Source organism: Chelonoidis abingdonii, chromosome 11, assembly GCF_003597395.2.
Source record: "Chelonoidis abingdonii isolate Lonesome George chromosome 11, CheloAbing_2.0, whole genome shotgun sequence".
Classification (NCBI taxonomy): domain Eukaryota; kingdom Metazoa; phylum Chordata; order Testudines; family Testudinidae; genus Chelonoidis; species Chelonoidis abingdonii.
The window spans coordinates 16,744,408-16,769,134 of NC_133779.1; the positions used below are offsets into that span (position 1 = coordinate 16,744,408).

Here is a 24,727-nt window from a genome sequence, read left to right on the forward strand (position 1 = left end):
CTGCAGCTCCTCCAGGCCAGGGAAGGCCTATTATAGATGCAACTCCTGCGGCTGCTGGCATCCTTAAGGCTATGGCCTAGATGCTCAAAGGCACAGGCGCCAACTCCATGGGTACTCCGGGGCTGGAGCACCCATGGGGAAAAGCAGCTCCCCGCCCCCATGCCCAGCTCACCCCTGCCTCTGCTTCCTTCCCAGAGCGTGCCACCTGCCAGCTTTTCCCCCTGGCTCCCAGCGCGCCACCTGCCAGCTTTTCCCCTTGGCTCCCAGTGTTTGTGCCGCTAAACAGCTGTTTCGGGCAGCTGGGAGGAGGGGGAATGTGGAGCACTCAGGGAAGAGGCGGGGCCGGGATGGGGATTTGGGGAAGGGATCCAATAGGGGCAGGGAGAGGGCGGAGTTGGTGTGGGGACTTTGGGGAAGGGATTGGAATGGACGCGGCGCAGGGAAAGGGTGGAGTCAGGGCGGGGCCGGGGAAAGTTGGCACCTATGCTTAAAGGTATTTAGGTGCCTAACCCCCATCGTTAGGTGGCTAAATAACCTTTGAGGATCTGGGCCCTTGTTTTAAAAGACGGAGTCAGATGAGCTTGTACCAGTGCAGACCTTGTACAAAACACCCAAGTACAGGCTGGTCTTCCAGTCTTGACCTCCCATGGAAGCCAGCCTCAGCCACAGGACTGCCCTGAACTAACTCCGGAGGGGGCTTGAGCTAGTCTTTGAGAAAAACAGCCCCTCTAATTGCCAGGGATGGAGAATCCCTCACAGGCCTGGGTCAATCGTTCCCATGGGTAACTCCCCACACTGTTAAAAGCTTGCGCCTTGTTTCCAGTCTGAATTTCTCTAGTTTCACCATCCAGCCTTTGGATCATGGGACTGGCAGGGCGCCCCCTGCATCTTGCCACCCCGGGCATGCGCTTGGAGAGCTGGTGCCTGGAGCCGCCGCTGTCTGTTAGCAAATTTATGTTCCCCATGCAGGTACCTATAGACTGTGATCGAGTCTCTCTCCGCTTTATCAACATCCTTCTTGACTTGGTCTCTCTGGGACTCACTTTCCCTATCTGTAAAATGGGGATAATCCCGTCCTCTCTCGGCCTGGGCTATTTTGATTCTAAGCTCTTCAGGGCAAGGGTTGTCTATTGCTGTGTGCAGGTACAGCACCCAGTCAGTGAGGCCCTGACTGCAGCTGGGTGCTACCGTAACAGTCCCTACAAGTGTTACACCCACACTCCTTGCCCAGTTGTGTGTTTAATATTCCTTTCCAAGAAGGAGGGAGAGCAACCAGCTCCAAGAATGCAAATGATCTCCAGAACCCTATTATTCAAATGGCTGGTGCTCGCCACAGAGCGGTGAATCGCTAATGCCCCCTGGCTGGGTGTTCATTGTCAGCACCAGCGTTCATCACCATCAATTTCCCTACTGCCGGCGCCACTTTGTAACCCAGCACCGATTGGAGTTGGGGGATGAAATCTTACAGGCCTTTACGGGCCGCAGGGAGGAGAGTAAATCTGAGCTTCTTTGCTTTTCCATGTGCTGGCTGGGCTGCCGCATGTACAAATAAGGCTGGGTCTGCAGCTGGCATAGCTGACACCATCGCAGGATCTGGCCGGAGCACGGAGCCACTCACGCCTGAGTCTGACAGCACCATTATTACTTATAGCACAGGAGCAGCTAGACGGCCTGACGGAGCAGATGCCTGCCAAGGCTGTAACTCATCCGACTGAAATCAGGCTGAAGGCATTTTCCCCTGGGGGTGTGCTAGCAAAGGTGGTTGGCTTTAGCTAGCCCAGGTTACCTTCCCTTCTGGCCAAGGAAGCACACGGGTCTCCACACAGGATAAGCAGCTGTGCTCTTCGCTGGTCCCTGTGGCGAGTTTAAGCTGCTCCTCTGCGTCATGCGCACACAACTCTTCCTTGGCGGGGCAGCGCCAGTCTCTCCTCTCCTCTGTGCTAGATGGGAAGAGAGGGGTTGTTTATCATCACAGCAATGCCCTAACAGAGATCAGCGCTAGGCACTGTACAAATACATACACAAGGGGAGAGGGTCACTCTCCCAAAGAGCTTACGTGCTAAAAAGACAAGACAAAAGGTGGGAGGGGAAACTGAGGCATGGGGCAAGGAAGGGACTTGCCCAGGTTTGCGGCAGAGATGGGACTAGCATGCAGGTCTCCTGACTCCCAACCGAGTGCCCTATCCACTTCCCACGCTGCGTCTCACTAACAGATCCGTCTGCTAGGGAAATAATTTGAAGTCTGGTTTTACACCCATCAAGAACAACCAGATTCCACATGTTTTCCAAGAGATCACAGCTGCTCCTTGCAAACATCTCGCTCCTCCGGATCTGCTGGGAATTCGGCAGATAGCTTGGCTGGCAGTGCGGGGAATGTTATTTATTAATTGTTTATGTTGCAGACGCACTTAACGATTCTAATTAAGGATCAGGGCCCCATTGGTCTGTGGGTGTGTATATACCCATCCCCCCCTCCTGGTTCTGGGTGGCCTGCATGGAGCTGCACCTATTCACGCCAGCGCCCAGGCTGGCACCATGGTCTCTGCACCTTAACGGGCGTCCTGACCCAAAACACTACATGCTCCATAAAGACAGCTGCCAAGTTTGCTGTCACACTTCCTGACAATTGTTGGATGAGCTAATTAGCGCATCGGTCAATCTGCATCCGCTGTAGGCCTCGGCTAGTAATTACTCGTGTGACTGGTGCAGGTATTAACATGGATCAGAGATGATGATGCAGGACCAGAACCCGTGGTACCAGCACAGGGCACTTCCCCTAGGCTAAAGGGAGGAGAGTTTCCCTAAAGTAGCTGCCAATTATGGCAGTTACTGGTATGTGTCAATGACGGGTACCTCTACACTGCAATAAAAGACCCATGACTCAGCTGGCTCGGGCTGCGGGGTTATAAAATTGCTGTGTAGACGTTCGGGCTCAGGCTGGAGCCTGGGATCTGAGCCCCTGCAAACGGGGAGGGTCCCAGAGCCTGGGCTCCAGCCCCAGCATCTACATTGCAGTTTCCTAACCCTGCAGGGTGAGCCCCAAGCAGCTGCCCTGGGCCAGGGTGGCTGTTCCGTGGGTCTCTTATGGCAGTGCAGATGTGCCCCATGGAGCTAGGGGAATAGCCAGCAGCATGAGACAGGTAGAAGGCAGCTTCCACATCCCTCATCCCCTCTTCTTACCCTTCTGGCATCTCTGGCATCAGTCGCTGCTGCTGCTCAGCCAGGGGGTTGGCTTCCCCGGCGGCACTCGGCTGAGCCACCCATGCTGGGGTGCAATCGGCCACGCCCACATCCTGGGAAAACAGGTCCCTGAGTCAGTATGGCCAACAGCTGTGTAAGGCAAACATCTATCCAAGGCTCCCAAAGCACGTCCCCGGGCCAGCTAAGCTCTGCAGTTCCCATGTGAGTGTGGTTGGCTCCCTTTTAAGCCACAGACAAGAGAAGAGACTCCCCATGGTCACGCTGTGAAAGAGGGGCAGAGGCAGGAATAGAACCCAGGAGTCCTGACATGAGTTCCCCCTCCCCCGCTGTAACCACTAGCCCTTGCTGGCCCCTGGAGTTGGGAATAAAATATTCCGATGCTATCTCCTACTTCCCTGGACCACATTCCCCTGCACGGCAGGGACTAGGCCTCACAACTCCTGACTCTCAGGCCCCCCAACCCCATCCTAACCTCTACACTCTACTCGCTGCAAGAAATGGAGACCCCAAGACTTTTTAATGCCCCCTGCAAACGGCACGTGCCTCCTACCAAGCCTCTGCCCCGCTCCCTGCAGCACAAACCCCCTGGCCGGGCACTGGGGCACTGGCGCCAGCACTGAGGAGAGAGCACCCCCGGCAGCACCAAGAAGCATTGGAGTCAGCACAAATAAGGGAGAGCACCGCCTGCCGAAGCACCAGGACATCCTGCGGCCTTAGCTGGGTTTTTGCTGAAGGCCTCCCTCCCAGCTCATGCCCAGTCCTGCGTTCAGCTCTGCGAGATTTGACTACCTGAGTATTTAGCCCAGCATCTGGCCTGCCGTCAGCCCAGCATGGCTCTCGGGGTCAAGTAAAGGGGCAGGGCTCCAGCTGGTGAGAGAGCTTGAATATTGCTTCCCTCTCCATCCACGGTTCCCATCCTCACCTGCTCCTCTGCCACCACCCTGACATCCACGGGGCTCATCTCGACAAGCAGCTGTGCCGACGCAGGAGCTCCTGAACCTGGCCACATCCCGCACAGCGGGCTCGGCAGACTGGCCTCAGCCTTTCGTCCCTGCGTGGAGAATGGGGTGGGGAGGTACTGCACATACAACAGTGATATATCCTCGTGTGAACTACCCTTGGGTGGACTGAGGGTCAAATCCTCAGCTGGAGAACATCGGCAGAGCCCAGGGAGTCTGCGGCAAAGCCCCGTTCCGCTAAGCTCATGTGGCTTCTAAAACCTAGGTGTTTGGGGTTTCAAATTAGCCAAGGCACCCGAAATAACTGGCTGCCAATTAAAAACAGGGACTAAACAGCCCCCTGCCTCAGTTTACCCTGGGCATCCTGCAGATGAGGACACTGATCTGCACTTTGAGATCTGTAGATGAGAGCACCCCACACGGTTATTCCTTATCATTCTAATATTGAGACACGGGACATTCCCTCCCAGGTCAGAGCTATTTGAGGACGTTTCTAATGTAATTCCTCTGTGGTCTGATATATCAACCCCGCCCTGCAAATGCTCTGGGACTGCTGATGCTGCAGCGATGCTGTGGAGTTCTCTCGGCCTGTCTCTGGAAGGAAGTGGTGACAGCTTCCCAGAGGGATGTGGAGCTGTCCGGGTCCGAGTGATGAGCCCAAGTGCAGTGACGGGTACAATCAAGCTTTGCACACAGAAGAGATGTGAAAAGCTGCTTTGGGGGAGATGTTTTCCTGATCTTTCTGTAGTAGCAGTGAGCAAGCGCGGTGCCTTGATTCATAGATTCTAGGGCCAAAAGGGACCCCTTCCTCCTCTGGTGTAACCTCCTGAATTTTCCAGGCCATAAGACTGCCCTGAATTAATTCCTGCTTCAGCTACAGCAGATCTTTTAGAAAAACAGCCCATCTTGATTTAAAGAAGGCCTGGGACGGGGAATCCACCAGAACCGTTTCAGTTGTTAATTCCCCTCACTGTTCTGAGGTTGCTGGGGAACTGGGAGTCAGCATGGAGTCTGAGGACACAGCACCTCCTACGGCATGCTGCAGGCCAGTGCCCCCTACTGCATCACCAACCCTACTACCTTAGCTGTTCCTTTGAGACCTCCCAGCCAGCTTCTGAGCAGGCCTAGCCTGGCTTGACTTTTGAACTCTGCCGGGATCAAAGCGCAAGGTTAACTGGGCTTGCCAGGCTGCCCCTCCCCCTACCTGCTGGATTTCTTCTATCTCCACGCAGAGTGGCTGTGCAGGAAGCTGAACGTGGGGTTTAAGCTCGTGGGGCAGCTCCTTCGGCAGCCTGAATAAACACAGTCAGTTCTCGTTCCTCCTCCAGCCTCAGCATTCAGTCGTCTAACATCTGGGATGTCCTTGCTAGTCACATGAATATCCAACCCCTCTTTGAATTGTACGGAATTCTTGGCCCCAGCAGAACCATGTGGCTATGAGTTCCACATCTACTCCCCAGTAGTTAGAGGTCAGCTCATGGCCAGACCTCTTGGCTATTTATTTTTTAATCTTTACCATTTGAAGTCTGGATGGTTTAATGACAGTTACGGCCAATGAAATTTCCAGCATTTGGCTCTGAATTCAAAGTTGCAGGGCAGGGAGGGTCTTTATGTTCAATGTTTGTCTAGCACCGAGCACAGTGGGGCTGGCACAGAAAGAGGGCATTGTTTGCCTTAGGTGAGCAGTGGCAGAGCTGGGACTATACGGCCTCTGGCAGATCTGCCTCCTGGGCCACCGAGCTCTTTTTGCTGGCTATCTGCAATGGATTCAGCTTCATTATATGGTGCCTGGGAGTGGACACTGTACAAACATTACAATGATAAGCCGGGTGCAACTCCCCTGTGCTGCGCTGACTTTTCCATCACTGACTGTTGTGAGCCGAGAGCAGTTTGCATCATCGAAAATGGGCCTTGAGTGACCCAGGGGGAAAACACCCAGCCAATTGCTAGCAGTGTGGCAGCAGCACTAATGCCCTATGGGACCAGGCACTGTACCTATGCCGAAACAGCCAAGAGAAGGATTATCATCCTCCAATGGGGAAACCAAGGCAGAGAGAGATGAAGGTAATTGTGGCAGAGCTGGGAACTAAGCCAGATCCCCTAAGGTCAGTGCCTTACCTACAGTTCTTCATAACTCTGAGCCTTTATTATCGTCAATGAAACATGGGCAGGGCCAGAGAAGAGCTCAGAAACCTGATTCTCTGGGTCATCTGGGTCTCCCATCCCCAGTGCGGGGAGAGCTCCTAAGCAAACTGAGCTGTCTCCCTGCCCCCAACATTTCTTCCTGTGACGTCCAAGCCTTTTCTTCCTGAGCTTGAGGCAGGAAGAGACCTTTCTCAGACCGCCCACCTCACCTCTGCACAGCGTGGTGCATCGGCAGTGTTCATGCCGAGTTATGAGAGACAGGCCCCTGAGCCCGACAATCGCTGGATAAAGATCACCCAAGGGTATGGCTGGGAGGAGTGTTCCTGCATGCACCCGGTAGCTCGTGGACCAGGGCCCTTTCCAAGCAGATGCAGCCTAGCTTCCAGCCTCCAGTGAAATTTGTCCTGTCCCCAGCCTGGCCCTTGGGAGACCTCTGTCTCTCTCACATCCATGCCACGCGAGGTCAGGCACTGGGGTCTGAGCTGGGAAGAGGTGAGGTCAGCGCAGATGTCCCAGCAGGCAGAGCAGGGAGCTCACATTACAAATCTGCCCTGGGCTTTAGCAAGGCAGGGAGCTGAATTTCAGTCAAGCTCTGGGGAAGAGGCTACTGGGAACAATCCTGCCCCACCCTAAGGGTCAGGGGATCGGCTAGATGGGAAAGGCGGGTTTCAGAGCTGTCCCTAGGCACATGCTGGAGATAGGGCTGCCAAGTTTGGTCAGACATATTCCTGGAGGTTTCATTGCATGACATAATCTTTAATTAAAGATTATCTTTAATTCCTGGAGACTCCAGGACAATCCTGGAAAGTTGGCAACCCTGGCTGGTTGGGCCAGCATCCCCACCTTGTGAGAGCAGACCAAGCTCCCCTTCCCCTGCTCTTTGCTCCTCCTCCCACCTTTCTGACACCCCTGCCAAAGAATGACAAGTGCCCTGACCTCTCCCTGGCAAATTGTTACAGTCATCCCATATCGCAGTAAGGGCGAGCAGTTCGTGCATTACATTACAGTTCCATGTATAAAGGGCATGCAGAGGTTTTAACGAATGGGTAACCCATTGTTAGAGTCCCACAGCTCAGGAGGTGCCTTAGAACAGTCCATAACACTTTGCGCTGAGGGGTTTAGAACTGTCTCTAACCCACGCTGCTCCTGTCCGCCACGTGTTCGTTAGATTTGCTGATCGCTGATTCGCCCTTTATAAAGGGAGCCCGGTACGCAGCATGACAGGGCAAGGTCCCGGTCACACAGTGTGCACAACCCCCCGCAGGGAATTTTGCCACTTATCTAATCTAGGTCTGTCTGTCAAAGTGCCAGTCACTGGTTCTCATTCTGCCTTTCTCCATGAGATTAAAGAGCCCTTTAATACCCAGGATTTTCACCCCAGGCACCGTAATCAAACCACCTCTTGCCCTTCTTTCTGGAGACACTAAACAGATCAAGCTCCTTGCGTCTCTCACTGCCAGGCACTGTTTTTCCCCAGCTCTTGAATTGTTTCTGCAGCTCTTCTCTGCACCCCCTCCAATTTTGCAACATTTTTTTTAAAACGACGACATCAGACCTGGACGCAGGATTCCCGTTTCGTCTCCCCATCACTCAGAGCACATGAGAAGAGATCCCTGAAATGAGCCCCTCCCTCCTAGCTGAGCCAGGGCAGATCTTTTATGAAGAGAGACTCTGTCTTGATTAAAGACTGATGGCGAGACCCGCCCGTCCCAAGGTGAGTTGTTCCACTGGTTCATTACACTCTGTTAAAAATTGGCATCTCACTTCTAGTGTGAATTTGTCTGCTTCAGCTTCCATCCATTGGCTCTGAAGCGAGCTAACCTACGCCTCAGAGTGTGTGTGTGTGTCTGCTCTCATTAGACACAGGGACAGATTAGATGGGATAGTTTATGGCTCAGGGAATAAACCATGATTTCATCTGCCTGAGGTTCCCTTCTGAGCAGGTTATTCCAGGACCGTCCCTGCTAGCAGCTGGCTGCCAGAGGGGACGGGACAGAGCGCTGGCCTTGCAATTCCCACGCAGGACGGGCAGCGTTCACCAGACACCCTTCGGGGAGCCAGTGGCATACCACCGGGTATGCACTGGAGCCCAGAAGCAACCCCCAACATGCTGAGTGGGAAGCTGCAAGCATCGGACTGCACGGTGCATGCTGCAGAGCTCCCGCAACGCAGTTCCTGCCTTACTCCTTCAGGGATTGCAGGGCGCCCCCTAAGGGCTGCTCTCAGTAATGTCCATGCTCCAGGGGCCCCATGGGACTCAGCTGTGGCACAGAATAACCAGGGAATAAGGCTCTCTCAGCTACACTCCCTCGCACCCCTCTCCTCGGGCGCCTATTCCTGGCTATGGACTCCTGCTCTAACTGCCCACACCCCGGTCTCTGACACTTTAACCCTGCCCGTCGTGAACAGAGCTGGGTACCAAGGAGGGGCTGCTCAGAAGGGCTTACATGGCCAGGTCTTCGGTAGTTTGACACAGCTGCTCCTGAAGCTGGCTTGTTTCCAGTCTCAGCTCCTGTGGAGGAAGGACAGATCCTCTGGAGTTTCCTCTGCCATATAAGCCGTGTTCTCCCAAACCACTCGGCTCATCAGGCATTGTTCCAGCCCTCTAGGTGGCCCTGGCACAGTAAAGGGTCCTTAAAGCATGGCAGAAATGGCCCTCTAGAAACTCCCCGCTGTACAAGGAATATAACGGCTCTCCTCATAGCCCCTGGCATAGAGGGCTGCTGGGGGGCATGGGCGGAGCACACGGCATTGTGGCTGTTCTCCTCTACCCAAGCCCCACAGGAGCCAGATTGGATGCATGGCCAGAGGCAGGGGTGGCTCCAGGCACCAGCGCTCCAAGCTCTGGGGGCGCTCTGCCGGTCGCCGCTAGGGTGGCAGGCAGGGTGCCTTCGGTGGCTTGCCTGCGGAGGGGCCGCTGGTCCCGCGGCTTCGGCAGACCTCCTGCAAGCCGCGGGACCAGCGGACCCTCCGTGCTTGGGGCGGCAAAATGTCTAGAGCCGCCCCTGTCCAGAGAGGACCATAGGAAAAAAGCTTTAAGTTAGAGCAGCCCTGAGGTCACTCTAACCTACACCAGGGCCCCATGTCCACAGCTCTGGACTGCAAGGAGTGCAAATATGGCTTAAAACAGGGGTGGGCAAACTTTTTTGGCCCAAGGGCCACATTGGGGTTGCAAAACTGTATGGAGGGCCAAGTAGGGAAGGCTGTGCCTCCACAAACAGCCTGGCCCCTGCCCCCTATCCAATCCCTCCCACTTCCCACCCTGACTGCCCCCCTCAGAACCTCCAACCCATTCAACTCCCCCTGCTCCTTGTCCCTTAACTGTCCCCTCCCAGGACCCCCTAGCCCTTCCCCGCCCTGGGGCCCCACCCCCTATCCACCCCTGCTCCCAGTCCCTGACTGCTTTGCCCCTATCCTCACCCACCCCTGACGGCCCCCGGACTTCCACACTTATCCACCCCCATCCCTGACCGCCCCGCAGAACTCTGCCCCATCCAACTGCCCCTGCTCCCTGTCTGCTGACTGCTCTTGACACGGCTCTAATTTCCAGTTTAAACCTCATCTCTTGGCAGTTTATGGCCATTTGTTGAACTCAGGTGACCAGCACTGGGCACGATTCTGGATGAGGTCTCACTGGTGCCTGGCACAATGGCATGCGTACTCTGAAGCCGTTTGGCCTAGGACCTGTTCCTCCCCATGTGTCCGCTGGCTCCAGAGGAGGGATACAGAGAGCAACCAGGGCTGGCAAGGAGGACCAAGCTCTTTGTGAATCAGGTGGAGAGGCCAACGGAGCAGATGGGCAGGAGACCATTATTACCTGCACCACTGTCCTGTTACTCCGCCAGCATTGCTGTCAGTTCTTCGGCACGGTTTGTTTTCTGTAAAAAGCCCAAAAAAAAAAACAGCTTTGCCTCCTCTGTTCAGGTGATTCTGTTGCTTTCACAGGAGATCTGACAGATTATTCCCGCGTGGCTGCTTATTAGCCACCGGTCTGCTTTGATCTATTGTGAGGCTGCAGCGACACCCGCTGGTTGTTGATGGCATGACAGCACACCAGACACACCAATTTGCTAGGTTTAAAGCCCAGAGGCATGTTTTCATGACTGGTTCAGCAGTAGCAGCTGTGTTAGTCTGTATTGCAAAAAGAACAGGAGTACTTGTGGCACCTTAGAGCTAACCAATTATTTCAGCATGGCTTTCGGTGAGCTACAGCTCACTTCTTCGGATGCACAGAATGTCCATTCTATGCATCCGAAGAAGTGAGCTGTAGCTCACGAAAGCCCATGCTGAAATAAATTTGTTAGTCTCTAAGGTGCCACAAGTACTCCTGTTCCTTTTTCATTGTATTCATGTAACCAGACCTCCAGCATGACACAGGCCAGAGAACTCACCTGCATCGAGCCCCATAACTTCTGTTGGCTGGAAGTTTAAAGGGAGCTGTACACAACACACATCAGTGACATTAACAACACCTGCTCTTACCAATGGCTTTTCATCGCTAGATCTCAAAGCGCTTTACAAAGAAGGTTAGTGTCATTACACCCACTGCACAGGTGGAGAAACTGAGTTACAGACCGGCAAAGTGACTGATCCAAGGTCACCTAGCAGGCCAACAGTCGAGCCAGGAACAGAACCCGGGTTTGCTGAGGGCGAGTCCAGTGAAACAAACGAACAAGAGGATTGACAGAAAGGAAAATTCAGTACTAGGACCACCACCACCCACGCTGTTCGCAGTCACATACCGATTGCTCACCTCAGTAAGGGCAGTGTCTTTGCAGGAGAGGAGAGTTTCATATTCACAGAGCTGGGCCTAGAGAAAGCAAATATGTACTTCATCCTTAGCCCGTCATCAAAGATCTCAAAATGCCTGACGTTCATTGGTAAACTTTAAAATCCCAGTGGGAACATGGGGTGGCATAGGATCATAGAAATGTAGGATTGTAAGTCCCCATGTCCAATCCCCTGCATTACGGCATTAATCCCATTTTGCAGCAGGGAAAACTGAGGCATGGGGTGGGGAAAGAGACATGTTCCCCCGGGATAACACAACAAGTCAATGGCAGAGTTAAGAATAGAACCCAGGTGGCCTGACGTCCACTCAGATGCTCTAAGCCACTACATGATACAGGCCAAAATGTTGGGAAATTCAAACATTTTAAAATGCAAAGTAGAAATCGCATCATTTTTCATAAAATGAATATTCCAAAAATGTTCATATATTTTATAGGAAAATAATTTAGAACAGAATAGTCAGAATGAACCTTTTGAGACTTTCCTGTTGAAAGCGAGACGATCTCGCAAAACCTTTAGATTTTCTCATATCAGCATTTTCAATCGGAAAATTTCTGACCCACTCTGCTTAACAGCGAGGAGGACTTGTACGGATGCAAAAGTCTTTGCTGGGCTCCACATGCTTGCTTGCAAGCTACACAAGGAAGCCAAGGGAAGCTGCAGGTTCTCAGCACTGTTCAGGAGGATGTACTTAGAGCCTAGTAACTGATTTAGGTGACACGCATGTGTGGACTGGTTGTTAGTACCTTAAGATCTGCCTTCTCAGCAACCAGCTCTGCAACCTTCTGCTTTACTCTGTCTCTCTCTGTGAGCAGCTTCCTGTTCTGTAAAGCAGCTGCAGGTCAAGCTTCGTGTTATTTAGCAAACCATAGCAAAGAGACATGAGAAGGGAGCTCTCTGGCCCCTTCACCAATGAAATGCAGCGACTGCTGGGAGGGGATGCACAAGCAGTTGAAAGATGCAAGCAGCTTAGCATAGGAAGTGAAAATTAATTCCACAACCAGCCGAAACTGCAGGAGCAATTAAGGCAGTTTAAATGCAGTTAGGCCCAGATCTACCTTTGACTTCAGTGGAAGTTAGGACCCTAAATGTACCTAGCCTTAGTGTCCAGCCCCCAGATCCTGCTCCACCTTTGGCTGCTACCTTAAGGAGCTCTCTAGGTACTTAGACCTTTTAGTCACCTTTTCACCTTCTCTGTGATGAGCTAAGGAGATTATATTTCACTGCAAGACAGATTTTCCAGACCTCCTCTGTGCTCTCTCTCAATTCACTACTGACTCAGAGGGGAGACCACCTCCCACTGAGTCACCCACACTGCCCCCCTGCGTGATTCTTGCTGATTTGGCATTAAAGTACAGAGATGGTTGACTTCACAAAGACAGCTCCAAACTTTTGCTACTCTCCAGAGTCCTCACCTCCTCTTGAAGACAGTCCACTTGTAGAGAGAGGCACAGCTGTTCCTTCTCCTATAAGTTTAAAACACAAAACAAACATGGACCTAAACTGTATCCCCCAGTTTACCTATGATGTTATTAAAGGAATGGCCATGTCTCGGTTCAGTGAATTGCAGTAACTGGGCTGCTGGTGTTTTTTGTTATCAACACACATTTATTTTTACATACCCCTGCAATCCAAGTGGTTAATTTGCATCAAGAGCCGAGTGCCCCACGACAGCTGTGCCACGCCAAGAAACCACTCATGGCTGCAACAGATGGGAACTTTGAAGTGCCCAAGGGTTTAAAGAAAGATAACAAAAACGGAAGTGTACCCAGTGCTGGCGAAAAGCGCCAGATTGATGGGCCTAGGAGTTAGAGACCTTTCAAGTCTGGATCTCTTTGCTACCCAGACCCAGGTGTGACGGTGGGTTTATAATGGAAAGGACTGTTCTGCTAGGAAGGATGCTGAGCCCCATGAACTCATTACACGTTTGAGAGGGATGTGTCAGTTTCACATGGTCACTTTCTGAGGCTCTCAGCAAAGAGAAGACAAGGAAGTTGAGATTTTCTTGGGTGGTTACATAAACAGAGCCCTGCCAGTGGGCAAACAGCTGCAGGGAGAGTGCATGACTTGTGCAAAGCCACATGATAAATCAGCTGCAGTTTCAGGTAGTGAACCCAGAAGTCCTGGATCCCAGCCCTTCCTGCTCTAACCTCATTCTCCCCCACCTCCGAGGCAGTGATAGAACCCAGAAGTCTTAGCCCCACTGCTCTAGCCACTGTTTCCCCAGGGAAATCGGGCTGAACCCCCAGCTAGGGAAATGTTGCTGAAACAAAGACTCACAAGCACCTACCAGCTGCCGGGCTTGTGAATAGTATTTGCCCTTCTCCTCTTCCAGACTTTTTGCAATAGCCTTCAGGTCTTCTAGTTCGTTAGCCACTGGCTTAGCCTGTTCCAGGGCCTGTTGCGTGCTACCAAGGAGAGCAGCCGGTTAGGAGAGGCCAGTAATTCAAAGCCCCTTAATTAGCAATGGTCAAAGTAGCCTGAAATAACTGCAGTACAGGGCCAAGTGTCACTGAGTAAGATACCTGAGTCTCCTTGGAAGCCATAGGAGTTGCAATGGCTGAGGTAAACGATGGATGGATTCATTATTACTCTTTGTATTTCCATAGTACCTAGAGGCCTAGTGCTCGACCAGGGCCCCAGTGTGCTAGGTGCTGTACAAACCGAGCAAAAAGACAGTCCCTGTCCCAAAGAACTTCAAATCCGAGCAATGAATACAGCTGCTAAATTCCCCTCCATAAACACACAGTGGCTACTCAGTTTAAAATATCCAGCGCCCAGACAGGGGAGATTGCTGAAGCCTCGTGAAATAACAAACAAATAACAACCCCAGACCGAGCGCTTCACCTGTCATTTAAATACGCCCAGCCAGGAATGGGTCATGGAGGCCATGTCTCAGCATGCACCGAGGCTGCCCAGCAGCTGGGCATGGGAAGGCAAGGTGACTCCTGTACCCAGTCCACACCTCAGGCAGGGGAATTTAGGGAGGCAGAATGGAATTAGCCAGGTTGGGATGTAGCCAGCAACACCTGGGAGAGCATGCCCTATCCTGTAGTGAGCATGCCTCAGGACCTCAGAGACTGTGAACAATCAGCGTGTTTAATGTAGACCTCACCCTATCACTTCCAAACAACACACTGGAGCAGCGGGGCCAGCAGTGAGTGCTGGGGAGACCACCCTCTGTTCAGCCCCCCTCCCGCGCCCTTCAACACAGGCCCCTTAGCACCACACTGGGGCCAGCACTGCCTGGCTGAGGAGAACACATCCTACTGAGTGTCACACACAGTTCTGCGAAGCACTCCGCCGCTAGAGCCGTGTTGGGGCATCAAAGTCACCACTAACCCAGAGAGGGGGACAGTGCCCCTCAGCCTGCTCCCTGCAGCACCCCCATCCCCTGACTGCCTCCCATCCCATTCACCTTCTCAGTCTGCCTTGCAGCTGGGAGAGCTCTTCGGTGAGGCGGGAGTTGAGTTCCTCAGCTGCCTCGATGGTCCTCTGCAGCTTGGCATTCTGCACGGCCAACTTTTTGTTCCCGTACTCCAGGTCTTCAATGCTGCTTATCAAGGCGGCAGCTTCTTCCCTTGGAGACCGGCATGAATGAGGGCAAGGGGGAAGTCGGTAGGAAGATCTCTCCTCACTTGCCCTACCGTCACACCACACAGCGTCACCCACTCATCTCCAGTCTCCACACCACAGGCCCAGCACTGATCGGGGGGGCGTTCAGTCACTGAGCCTGAGATTTTTGTCTTAGCCCTACTAGGAAATGAACTGGAACACCCCCACCCCATATCACACCCGACTGGGTGGCGATCAGATGGCAAAGGAGACCTGGATCGGGATTCGGCAGCACCTGGTAAGACCCACACCAGAGAGTGATCAATCCAGATCATGCTAGCAATCAGTCTAAGTCAGTGTATGGTTTCTAGCAGTGGCTGGTGCTGGCTGATTGGGAGAAGGGCGTGATTGTGAATCCATCTCATTACTGAGCCCTGAACACCTAGAAGGGTTATCCCTTCCTGACTCCCTAAAGCATGTGAATGGTCCTTGTAACGTTCCTCCGAGGTGGCTCAGTGCCTGCTGTTCACATACAGTAAAGCATCTAATCCTTTTCGGGAAACTTACACTGTTATGAGCCTCTAATATCCTAATTACATCCCAGCCTTCCTGATTGGCTGACTATAAGAAGTTAGTACTTACGAGTTTACGCTGCTAACATCCCCGCCATATCCTTCTAACTGAGCAGTACTAGAGACAGGCCTCCTCCTCCCTGAAAAGGAAAACCAGAGAGCAATGTCAGGGCCACAGTCTTACAATGGGTTTCTGGTCGTGATGCTCGCGGCTGCCAGGAGCAGGAAAAGCAAATGGCATTGGCCTGCTAAACCCACGATTGTGAGTTCAATCCTTGAAGAGGCCATTTAGGGATCTGGAACAAAAATCTGTCTGGGGATTGGTCTTGCTTTGAGCAGGGGTTGGACTAGATGACCTCGTGAGGTCCCTTCCAAGCCTGATAGTCTACGAATTCTATGAACCTGAAGATGGATATCGAATTATGCCCAGGAACACCTGCTCACTGGCTCCCACTAACCAGCCAGGAGGGGTATTAAACTGAGGAAAGTTAAGAGTCTTTCTCTTGTCTGTGAAAGGCCACTGGCCCCTCCTGGGCTCACTGGGATGTGACACAGGAGGATGTCAGAGCTTCTGAGCTGCGCTGGGGGTCAGGGATGCAAAGATTGCTGAATGCTACGTCTGTATTTCCCCAATCCTGGAGCTATCCAGACAACACCTGAGTCCTCAGCATAAGGTAGAGCAGCCCAGAGATTGTTTTCACTTACCCATGGCTGCTGGCAGCGCGGCTTAGAGGTTGTGACTGTGGCTGGGATAACTGGAATGCAGAGACACTCTGGCCACCTCCCCGCTTTCCTGTGCCAGAGCCGGCTGGGGGGAAAGACCTGGCGTGGCAGGCCTACTCAGTCTATCCTCATACAAAGCCCTCTGTATAATGTAGGCTCTTATACCGCACCCATCACTGCAGTTTCTGAGTGCATCAAAACTGTGAGAGCACCAAAGAAGTGAGGGCAGAGGAAGGCACTTAGGACCAGATCCTCAAAGGCATTTTGGCACCTAACTCCCATTGGAGTCCAGACTCCTAAGTTCAGTCCCATCATCTGAAGATTGCCCTAAGAACTCCCAGGTAGCCAACTCAGCTAGCTTTCTGGCTGCTTTGCAGAAGCCCAGAATTGGGCCCCAGAAGACCCTTGAACCACACGCCTTCACACACGCAGACAAACCCAATCAGACACAACCCTTCTGCCCTACAAGCTAATCAAGCTCTTTCTCCTTCAGACCAGGCAGGAAGAGTGAGACCACTGTTGATTATTCTATTTATAACCCTCAGGAGGTGCTCAGATGCTACAGCGACAGAAGGGCTATGCAAGGATTAATTATGAGCGTATTTCAAAACCTGGGTGGTGTCCTGTGTCCCCAGCAGAAAGGGCAAGGACAGACACCTCAGTCAGGCCAAGCAGAAACACAGCAGGCTGCATTACTGAACCATCTATATTTAGAATTAAATACACTGTCCTTTTTTATTATCCCTTTCAGCACAACTTACCAGATGGCCACAGGCACATATTGTCCACAAACATGTCTCGTTCCTTCGTGCTATCTAATCCCCTGGAAGAAACATAAATTAATAGTCATAATTCCCACTTTATCACCATTCGTACGAAATGAAACGTGTGCTCTGTGCGTATCGGGTGACTTTTCCCTGTTCATCCCCTGCATCTTAATAAACACAAGGATGAAAATAGTTCCTCAAGTTTAGTGGGGGGTGTTGTACAACACTGTAATTAAGGCAGGACGGTCGCTTAATTAGTCGGGGGTAAGAAACTATCAGGTCTCTTTAATGATTTAAGTCAGAAAAGCTATGCACGCAACGGGTGAGCTTTAGGGGTCGTCCATAAAGCTCTGATAGAAAGGCCCAGAGAAGGGTTATATTATGCATTTCATGTAGCTATTTTGTTAGAAGGGAACAGAGCTAATAAATATTAATATTGATAACGAGAGCTGATTCTGGTTAAAGACTAAGAAGCATATATGACATAGATACACAGCTGGACAGCACAGGGCGTGGATTCTTACAGCAGTGCTGTTCTCTGATAAGAGAAACAGACTCCTGGAACAACTCTGGGAGATGTATATCAAGTACCCGCAGGGACATAGGAGTCAGGACTCCTGGGCCACAACTCTTGGAGAGAATATAGACTAGGAGGGCAGAGCAGGACTCCTGGGTTCTATTTGCTGCTCTGTGGTGTTGTGTTGTCTAGGAAGTTAGAGCAGGAGGGAATGGAGTCAGGATTCCTGGGTTCCACTGAGTTCCTGGGTAACCCTGGAAGGCCAAGCCACTTGGTAGATGCAAATCGGTGCACAGCAGGATATTCACAAGGCCTTAGGTGCTGAATACCCATTCATTTCCATTTTTTTTAAAGTACCTTTGAACGTCTGGCCTTTCACCTCTCTGTGCCTCTTTCCCTTTCTGCGGATGAAAATCTTACCCTCTCTTGCTGTGGGGTAGTAACACCTAAGCCATGGCTGTTCCTAAATTATCTACTCACCCATCCTGCCGACAATCTGCAATCCAGTTTTTCATGACAGCATGGAAGGTCGGTAAATCCACAGCGACACCCCTCTCTTCTGGGTCCAGCATTTTGTAAAGCAACTGCAGTTTCTCTTCCTCACAGCTTTGCCCTGTCACCGACTGTAAGTACTCGATAATACGGAAAACAGACACCTGTCCTGCAATCAGAAATTCAGACACACCAATAATCACCCCCTAGCAAACCGGGAACATTGCTAGAGATGGAAGGTTCATCTTGTGATTACAGAGATGGCCTGGGAATTTGGAGATCAGTGGAATCTATGGGAGGGAGACCCAGATCCTCGAAGGGATTTAGGTGTTTGAGTTACTAGAATCCCTGTGTAGTTGACAATGGATTTGTGCATTGTCCTAAATCCACATCAAGGCACCTAAATAAAGTGACTTTGTTTTCAAAGTGACCCACTGAGGTCAATGCAACCTCTAATTAACAGGTGGGGCCATCTCTGCTGCAGCTACATGGTAATCTTTGCCCCTTCTGCTTCATAGCAGTATAGCCCCCCCAGGAAGCTGACCATGCAGCCTGCTGTCTGCTTTCAGCTCAGCCTTGTTGAGTCCTAGGAAAGTGGAAGATCCCAGGTACAGGACACTAGGATGCAAGATGGTTTTTTCAAAGGTCTTGAGAATGGGAGGCAGGTGCTGAATGCTCACTGGCTGATTCCACTCTGAAAGGAGACTTCGAATCTAATGCACAGGTTGATTTCCTGGCAGCACTCAAGTGGCTGGGACTCTGCCAGAGCTATGCATTTCCAGCTGACACACACTAGGAAGCTTTCTACCTGTTTGTTCCAGGTCACAGGCTTCAAACGTGCAGGTCAGTACATGCTCCTCGGAGCATCGGCTCTTGCTGCTGACGGCAGCGCTCTTCCATGACTCTAGTAAGGAAGAGGCGGAGAGACGTAACACTTACAGGCTAAAAACATAAGAACGACCAAGCTGGGTCAGCCCAATGGTCCATCTAGCTTAGTAACCTGTCTTTGACGGTGGCCAGTGCCAGACGCTTCAGAGGGAATGGACAGAACAGAGCAATTATCCAGTGATCCATCCCCTGTCCGTCAGTCCCAGCTTCTGGCAGTCCGAAGTTCAGGGACACCCAGAGCACGAGGTTGTATCCCTGACCATCTTGGCTAGTAGCCAGTGATGGACTTACCCTCTATGAACTTATCTAATTCTTTTTTTAACTCAACAGCAGAGAATCCTGTGGCACCTTATAGACTAACAGACGTTTTGGAGCATGAGCTTTTATGGGTGAATACTCACTTTGTCAGATAACTCAGTTATACTTTTGGCCTTCACTACATCCCCTGGCAATGAGCTCCACTAGCTGACTGTACATCAGATGAAGAAGAACTTCCTTCTGTTCGTTTTAAACCTGCTGCATATTAATTTCATTGCGTAACCGCTGTTTTTTGTGTCATGTGAAGGGGAAAATAACACTTCCCTTCACTTTCTCCACACCATTCCTGATATTATAGACCTCTATCGTATCCTCCCCCTTAGTCATCTCTTTTCCAAGCTGAACACTACTAGTCTTTTTAATGACTCCTCCTACGCAAGCTGGTCCATATTGCATAGCATTTTTGTTGGCCTTCTCTGCATATTTTCCAATTCTAATGCATCTCTTTTGAGATGTGGTATCCAGAACTGGACACAATATTCGAGTTGTGAGTGTGCCATGGATTTATATAGTGGCACTATGATATTTTCTGTCTTACTATCAACCCCTTCCCTAATGGTTTCTAACACACAGTGAGCCGCTGCACATGGAGTGAATGTTTCCTGAGAACTGCATGTCTGGTTCCAGACCTGATTACCCATAAGCAAACTCACCCCACTTCTGGACTGTCCTATGATCCCATTACTGTGCAGTGGGATAGTGGAAAACTGGCCTTTATGATTACTCTATAAGGAACAATCCTGACCTGTCTGAGGGGGCAGGAAGGTGGGGAACGGTCTCCCAGGAATCTAATACTACAGGTTTTTCCTCTGCACTAACTTTTAACAGGGCCGGCGCTTCCACTTAGGCCAGGGTTTGGGAAGGCAGCATTTTGCTGCCCTCGGTGGCAATTCAGCTGTGGGGGGGTCCTTCCGCACTCTGGGTCGTCACTGGAAATTCTGTGGCAGGTCCTTCACTCGCTCTGGGACCCGCCGCCGAAGTGCCCCGAAGACCGGGAACACGGAAGGACACCCCCCCCGCCACAGAATTGCCAACGACCAGGAGCACGGAAGGTCCCCCGCCTAGGGCACCAAAAACCCTGGCGCCGCTCCTAACTTTTAAGATGCCATGATTCACACACACCCCGCAAAAATCCCATGCTTATGCCCAGGGATATCACAGACCAAATTCTGCTTATAGCAGTCCACATCTGGACTAATTCCTCGGACTTAAATTGAGTTACTCGGGATTTATGTTGACGTAACTGAGAGCAGAACTTGGCCTGACAAGTCAAATCACAGGACGTGAGTCAGAGGAGAATTGAGTTCACAAAGGCTGATACGTGTAACCACAGTAAATATGTATGTCTGTATCTTTCCATCTCCACACACTCCTCCACACCCCATCTATCTGTCATGCAGCAACCACCACGGTACCCAAGCATTCTTTGATCTCTTACCCTGACAACTTGGAATAACCAAGTCAGTGTCCATACTAAAGCAAGCCCTACTGAGTAGCATGGTGGGAGGCAGCTGTCTGGGACAGGATGATTCATCCACCTCTGTGATTTACCTCAATTCAGATAAAACCCAGGCTGCTCCCCCATGCACCCTACAAAGACAGCGTCAGCATTCTTTGAAAAGAGTCCCTCTGGCGTGAGTACACAGCATTTCGTGCTAGTCAAGGTACAGAGCATCTTACATGAACTCTCCCAGTATTATAGCAAATGTGCTCCTTGCTTTTCCTCTTCACACTTAAGCTCACACAGAAAGGCCCCAATCCTGAAATCTAGTCTGCACCACGGGGGCTCCTGTACCGATCTGATTGCAGAATCAGGGCCTGAGAGGCAGAGCACTAGGCTAGGCCTTCTGAACAGCTGGATTCTAACCTCGTCTTGCTGTTTGACCTTGGGCAAGTCAACAGGGTTGACGGTGAATTTGTCATTGTAGGTTTCAGAGCCAACAATCCATTTGGAGGAATTTCTCAGAGCTATTGCTGCAGACTCAGGCAGGCCGTACTGCTCACTTGACACTTGGGTCACGTTTTCAAGGTGGTATCTGCAACCGTGTGGGTTAGAAACGTGGGCCCCTGTTCAGCAAAGCACTTAAGCACCCTCTGAGTGCCATTTCCTTAGCTCATAAGGTAGCATTAAAGAATGTGAGCTGCTCAAGTAATGGGGGACATAGACAGGTAAAGGGCGCTACATACCCTCTGACGACTGGACCAAGAGCAATTGTGCAACTGCTGCAGGGTTAGACGTGGTCTCCGTGTTCACCGGCTGATCTGTTTCTCCATAGCAGCTGACTTCACCCGAGATCCAGGGGGAAACGTCCCCTTGCAGAAAAAGCATGTCTCCTGAGGCCATGTCTCCCGTCACCTTAGCTGGCCCTGCAATAAAACAGACAGGTGATGCCCTCCAAGCAAGCCCTCTGTTGGGAATGGGGTAAACTGCAGCAGATTGATTGATCTAATTAAATTAGACAAGAAGAGAGATTAGGACGGGTACCGAGGGACTCCCTAGACTGATGGGTTAGCAGTACAGGGGTAGCCACTGGTTTAGCTGCATAGGTGTATTTACACCAGTACAGCCAGATCCTCAGATTACCCGTGGGTGTATCTAGGAGCGGGTTTTGTCCCAGTGGTGCCATCAGAACTTGGCCCCAAACTGTGTTCGCTTTTGGAAGGTCTCAGCTGGGGAACCCCACCCGTGCTCAGAATGGAAACCGTCTTGTCTAATCAACTGGGGTGTCCATCAAATGGAGCAGAGGGAGGGCAATGTGGGGGTCAAGTCACCCCCCACGCCCATTTAAAGCTCATTTGTGCCCTGCCTACCCGAGGGGGTGGATTTAGGGTAGACAGCTTATCTCAGAGGGGTATTTGGGAGCAGTGCCGAAAGAAAGAGAAGGGGGGGGACAATTGTACCAGGGCCCTGAGCTCAAGGCAGCCCCCGAAAGTCTGTAAAAATGGGGTGAGATGGGACATGATGAACCAATGGACCAGGTGACTTGAGGGGCATTATCTGGGATGTCTGGTCGACATGAGGGTGTATTTAGGGAGGATGGGTTTTATTCTGCCTTGGCCACTGGCCTGCTGGGTGAGCTTCAGTGCATCCCTGCCTCAGCTCGTGCCTCGGTTTCCCCATGTGGGGCTAATGATACCAATCTCTTTTGTGGTTTATGGGGGGCAGTTGGTCTGTGGGGATCTCTGGGGTTGGCGTGACTGTTGGGGGGCAAGCTGGGGATATGGGGTTGGGTGGTTTAGGGGGGCAGTTGGTCTGTGGGGTTCTCTGGGATTGGCGTGACTGTTAGGGGGCAAGGCAGGGACTGGAGGGGCTGGACACAGGCTTGAGGGAGGGCAATTGGCACCAAGAGCTCTGTCTGGGCGGCTGTTGGCACGAGCACTTTGCTGTGGGATGCTCCTTGTAGGTTTATTCATGGGAGTGGAGAATATTTAAAGTTTCCCCCAACATTTATTCCCCTCTCCCCACATTAGCTGGGGGGGATTTGGGGGAGTACCTCATCATCACTCCCTCCCCCCTTTAACCCAGGGCAGCCATGTCCCTGCTGGCTGAGGGGCAGGCTGCCCTCGCACACCATTTTATTCCCTCGCCCCACAACATTATTATGACGGGTGTGGTTCTGGCCCGGGAGTACCCTCACTGAATCCAACTCCCTCCTCAAACCCCCCTGAACCCACGGGCAGCAGAGTACATAGCTTGCTAGCGCAGACTTCCGCTCGACTCCTTCCTCATCGAGCAGGGGAAGGGGGAACCACTCACACTGATAGGGGACGGGGTTTGGCAGTCAAGGGGAGCGGAAGCGCGGCGCTTTTGCCAGCACGCCTCTTCCGCTGCAAAACGCCTGCCTGCCCCTCCACGAAACAGGCGGGACACACGATCAGACAACGCCGGGCGTCTGCGGGGCAGGGAGCAACGGTCCGCCAGCTCAACCCTCTTCGGCTCAGTGCGCGCGAGGGGCGGGGTCTACTATCATGAGTTGGCTTATGGGGCGTAGTGATGGGTACCCCGGTTGTCGCCCCCCGACTAATCATATTATCCGGCGCGCACATCACCGCCCACTAAGGGTTAGAATGTACGACGGAGGCAGCAGACGCTGCCGCCCCTCCCTCAATTCGCTCTCTTTTCTCTCACCCTCCTCCGCGGCTCCTAACAGCACTCCTTCCCTTCTTCTTTCTCCGCTCGCACCCCGACCTCATACAACTTCTTCGTCCTAGATCTTCTCTCACTTTCCACCTCTCCATAAATACTCCCTCATACCAGAGCTTATGGACAGACTCCTCCTCTCGTCCAAAAAAGGGAGCCTCCGCCCCCACGCATAGCGCGGTCTGGACACCTCCTCCGCATCAACACTTTCTACGCTCGGCGACTAGGCTCCCACATTATCTTTTGTCCACCCCTTGTTCCTGTACCTCTTCCCTCCTCTCTCGCCCTGATGGTTTTCAACCTCTTTCATCGAGGGGGCGGAGCGCGGCGCTTGCAGCAGCCTCCGAACGCTGCCGCCCCTCCACGAAAAAGGCGGGAACATTCAGACCTCGGGCGGTTGGGGGCGGGAGCAACGGTCGCGGCTCAAGCCCCTTCGGCTCAGTGGGGGAGGGGCGGGTCTATATCATCAGTGGCTTATGGGGAGGGATGGGGAGGGCCCCCCAAATAAACCGGGCTAATCACCCCCACATGTGTTAAATAGAGGAAGGGTGAGAGGCTGCCCCCCCCCGGGCAAAGCACCCCCAAAGAGAGACCCCCCAAAAAAGTGAGCCCCCCCCACAGGTGAATCAAACAGTCTGACAGGCTGCAAGCCGCGTGGCAAGCAGGCAGCACCCCTTCAAATGAGATGGGGACCCTAAAACGGGCTGGGGCTGAAGGCCAGCTCAGGGGCTTTTCCCCTGCTGCTCTCAAAGCATGTTACCAACGAGCAGTGTCGGGAGTTCCACAGATGGGGAAACTGAGGCACAGAAAGGCAAAATGACTTGCCCTGGATCAAACAGAGCCCAGATCTCCACAGGGTCTATCCACTAGGCTACACTGCCTCTTAAAGATGCTTATTTCAACCATCTTGGGGGGGGTGGCTTTCTCCTTTGAGGGTTGGGGGGCTACCCACAGGAGCAGAAATCACAGTGGCAATTTAGGGTGAGGTCAGAGGTAACAGCAATAAAATGACCCCTTCAGAGCCCATGAATGACTGGTCTCCCCCTAAATTAGCATGTCCCCCAAAGAAGGTGGATTCATTCTCCTTATTCACATGAAATAAATGGGTCATGTGTGGCAAGGAGCTGTCATGCCACTGTGACTGATGGCCCATGGATACCCCCAAATGAAGGGCTCCCCCAAACTAAAGGGGATTAACTTTCCCCACATAAACGTCGTCAGTATGCTGTACTTCAGGCCATAGGGTGCACAACATGGCGTTGCTGTGGCATTATCACCTTTGACCCTGCAGGAAGACCCCACCCCACCCTCGAAAACAAAAGTTAATTAATTCTCCTACATACCTGAAATAATCTTTCCATATTACGGGCCGTAAATAGCAAGGCAGAGAGTGCCATTACGCCAACATGACCTTTGCCCACGTGGGCGGCCCATCCACCCCATAATGCTTTCCCTGGTAAAATTAATTCTCCCCACCACCCATGACACGGGTCCAATCATGCCCTCTATTTCGCTCCACACACACATCCCAAATAAACCCTGAAAATGCTTAGCTTTGTGCCCCAGGAGACCATCCAATCCCCACCTACTTCCACACTTCCCAGGGGCACACCTCAATGGAAAGTGGCTGTAAAAGGGGGTGTCTTGGCTGGGGAGGG

At 52.1% G+C, this 24,727-nt stretch overlaps 1 protein-coding gene across 1 annotated transcript in view; it reads right to left on the minus strand.

Moving 5' to 3' along the window:
• KASH5 (KASH domain containing 5) overlaps positions 1-24,466 on the minus strand; it is a 29,525-nt gene extending 5,059 nt beyond the window's left edge. The window contains 18 exon segments of the mRNA XM_075070538.1: positions 1,787-1,940; positions 3,181-3,293; positions 4,124-4,252; positions 5,365-5,452; positions 8,753-8,817; positions 10,123-10,140; positions 10,142-10,183; positions 11,059-11,115; positions 11,843-11,920; positions 12,512-12,562; positions 13,387-13,504; positions 14,515-14,676; positions 15,294-15,363; positions 16,708-16,769; positions 17,711-17,891; positions 18,531-18,626; positions 21,116-21,295; positions 24,436-24,466. Coding sequence (XP_074926639.1) covers positions 1,787-1,940; positions 3,181-3,293; positions 4,124-4,252; positions 5,365-5,452; positions 8,753-8,817; positions 10,123-10,140; positions 10,142-10,183; positions 11,059-11,115; positions 11,843-11,920; positions 12,512-12,562; positions 13,387-13,504; positions 14,515-14,676; positions 15,294-15,363; positions 16,708-16,769; positions 17,711-17,891; positions 18,531-18,626; positions 21,116-21,295; positions 24,436-24,466 — 1,695 coding nt within the window.
• Between the last annotated feature and the right edge of the window lie 261 nt (positions 24,467-24,727).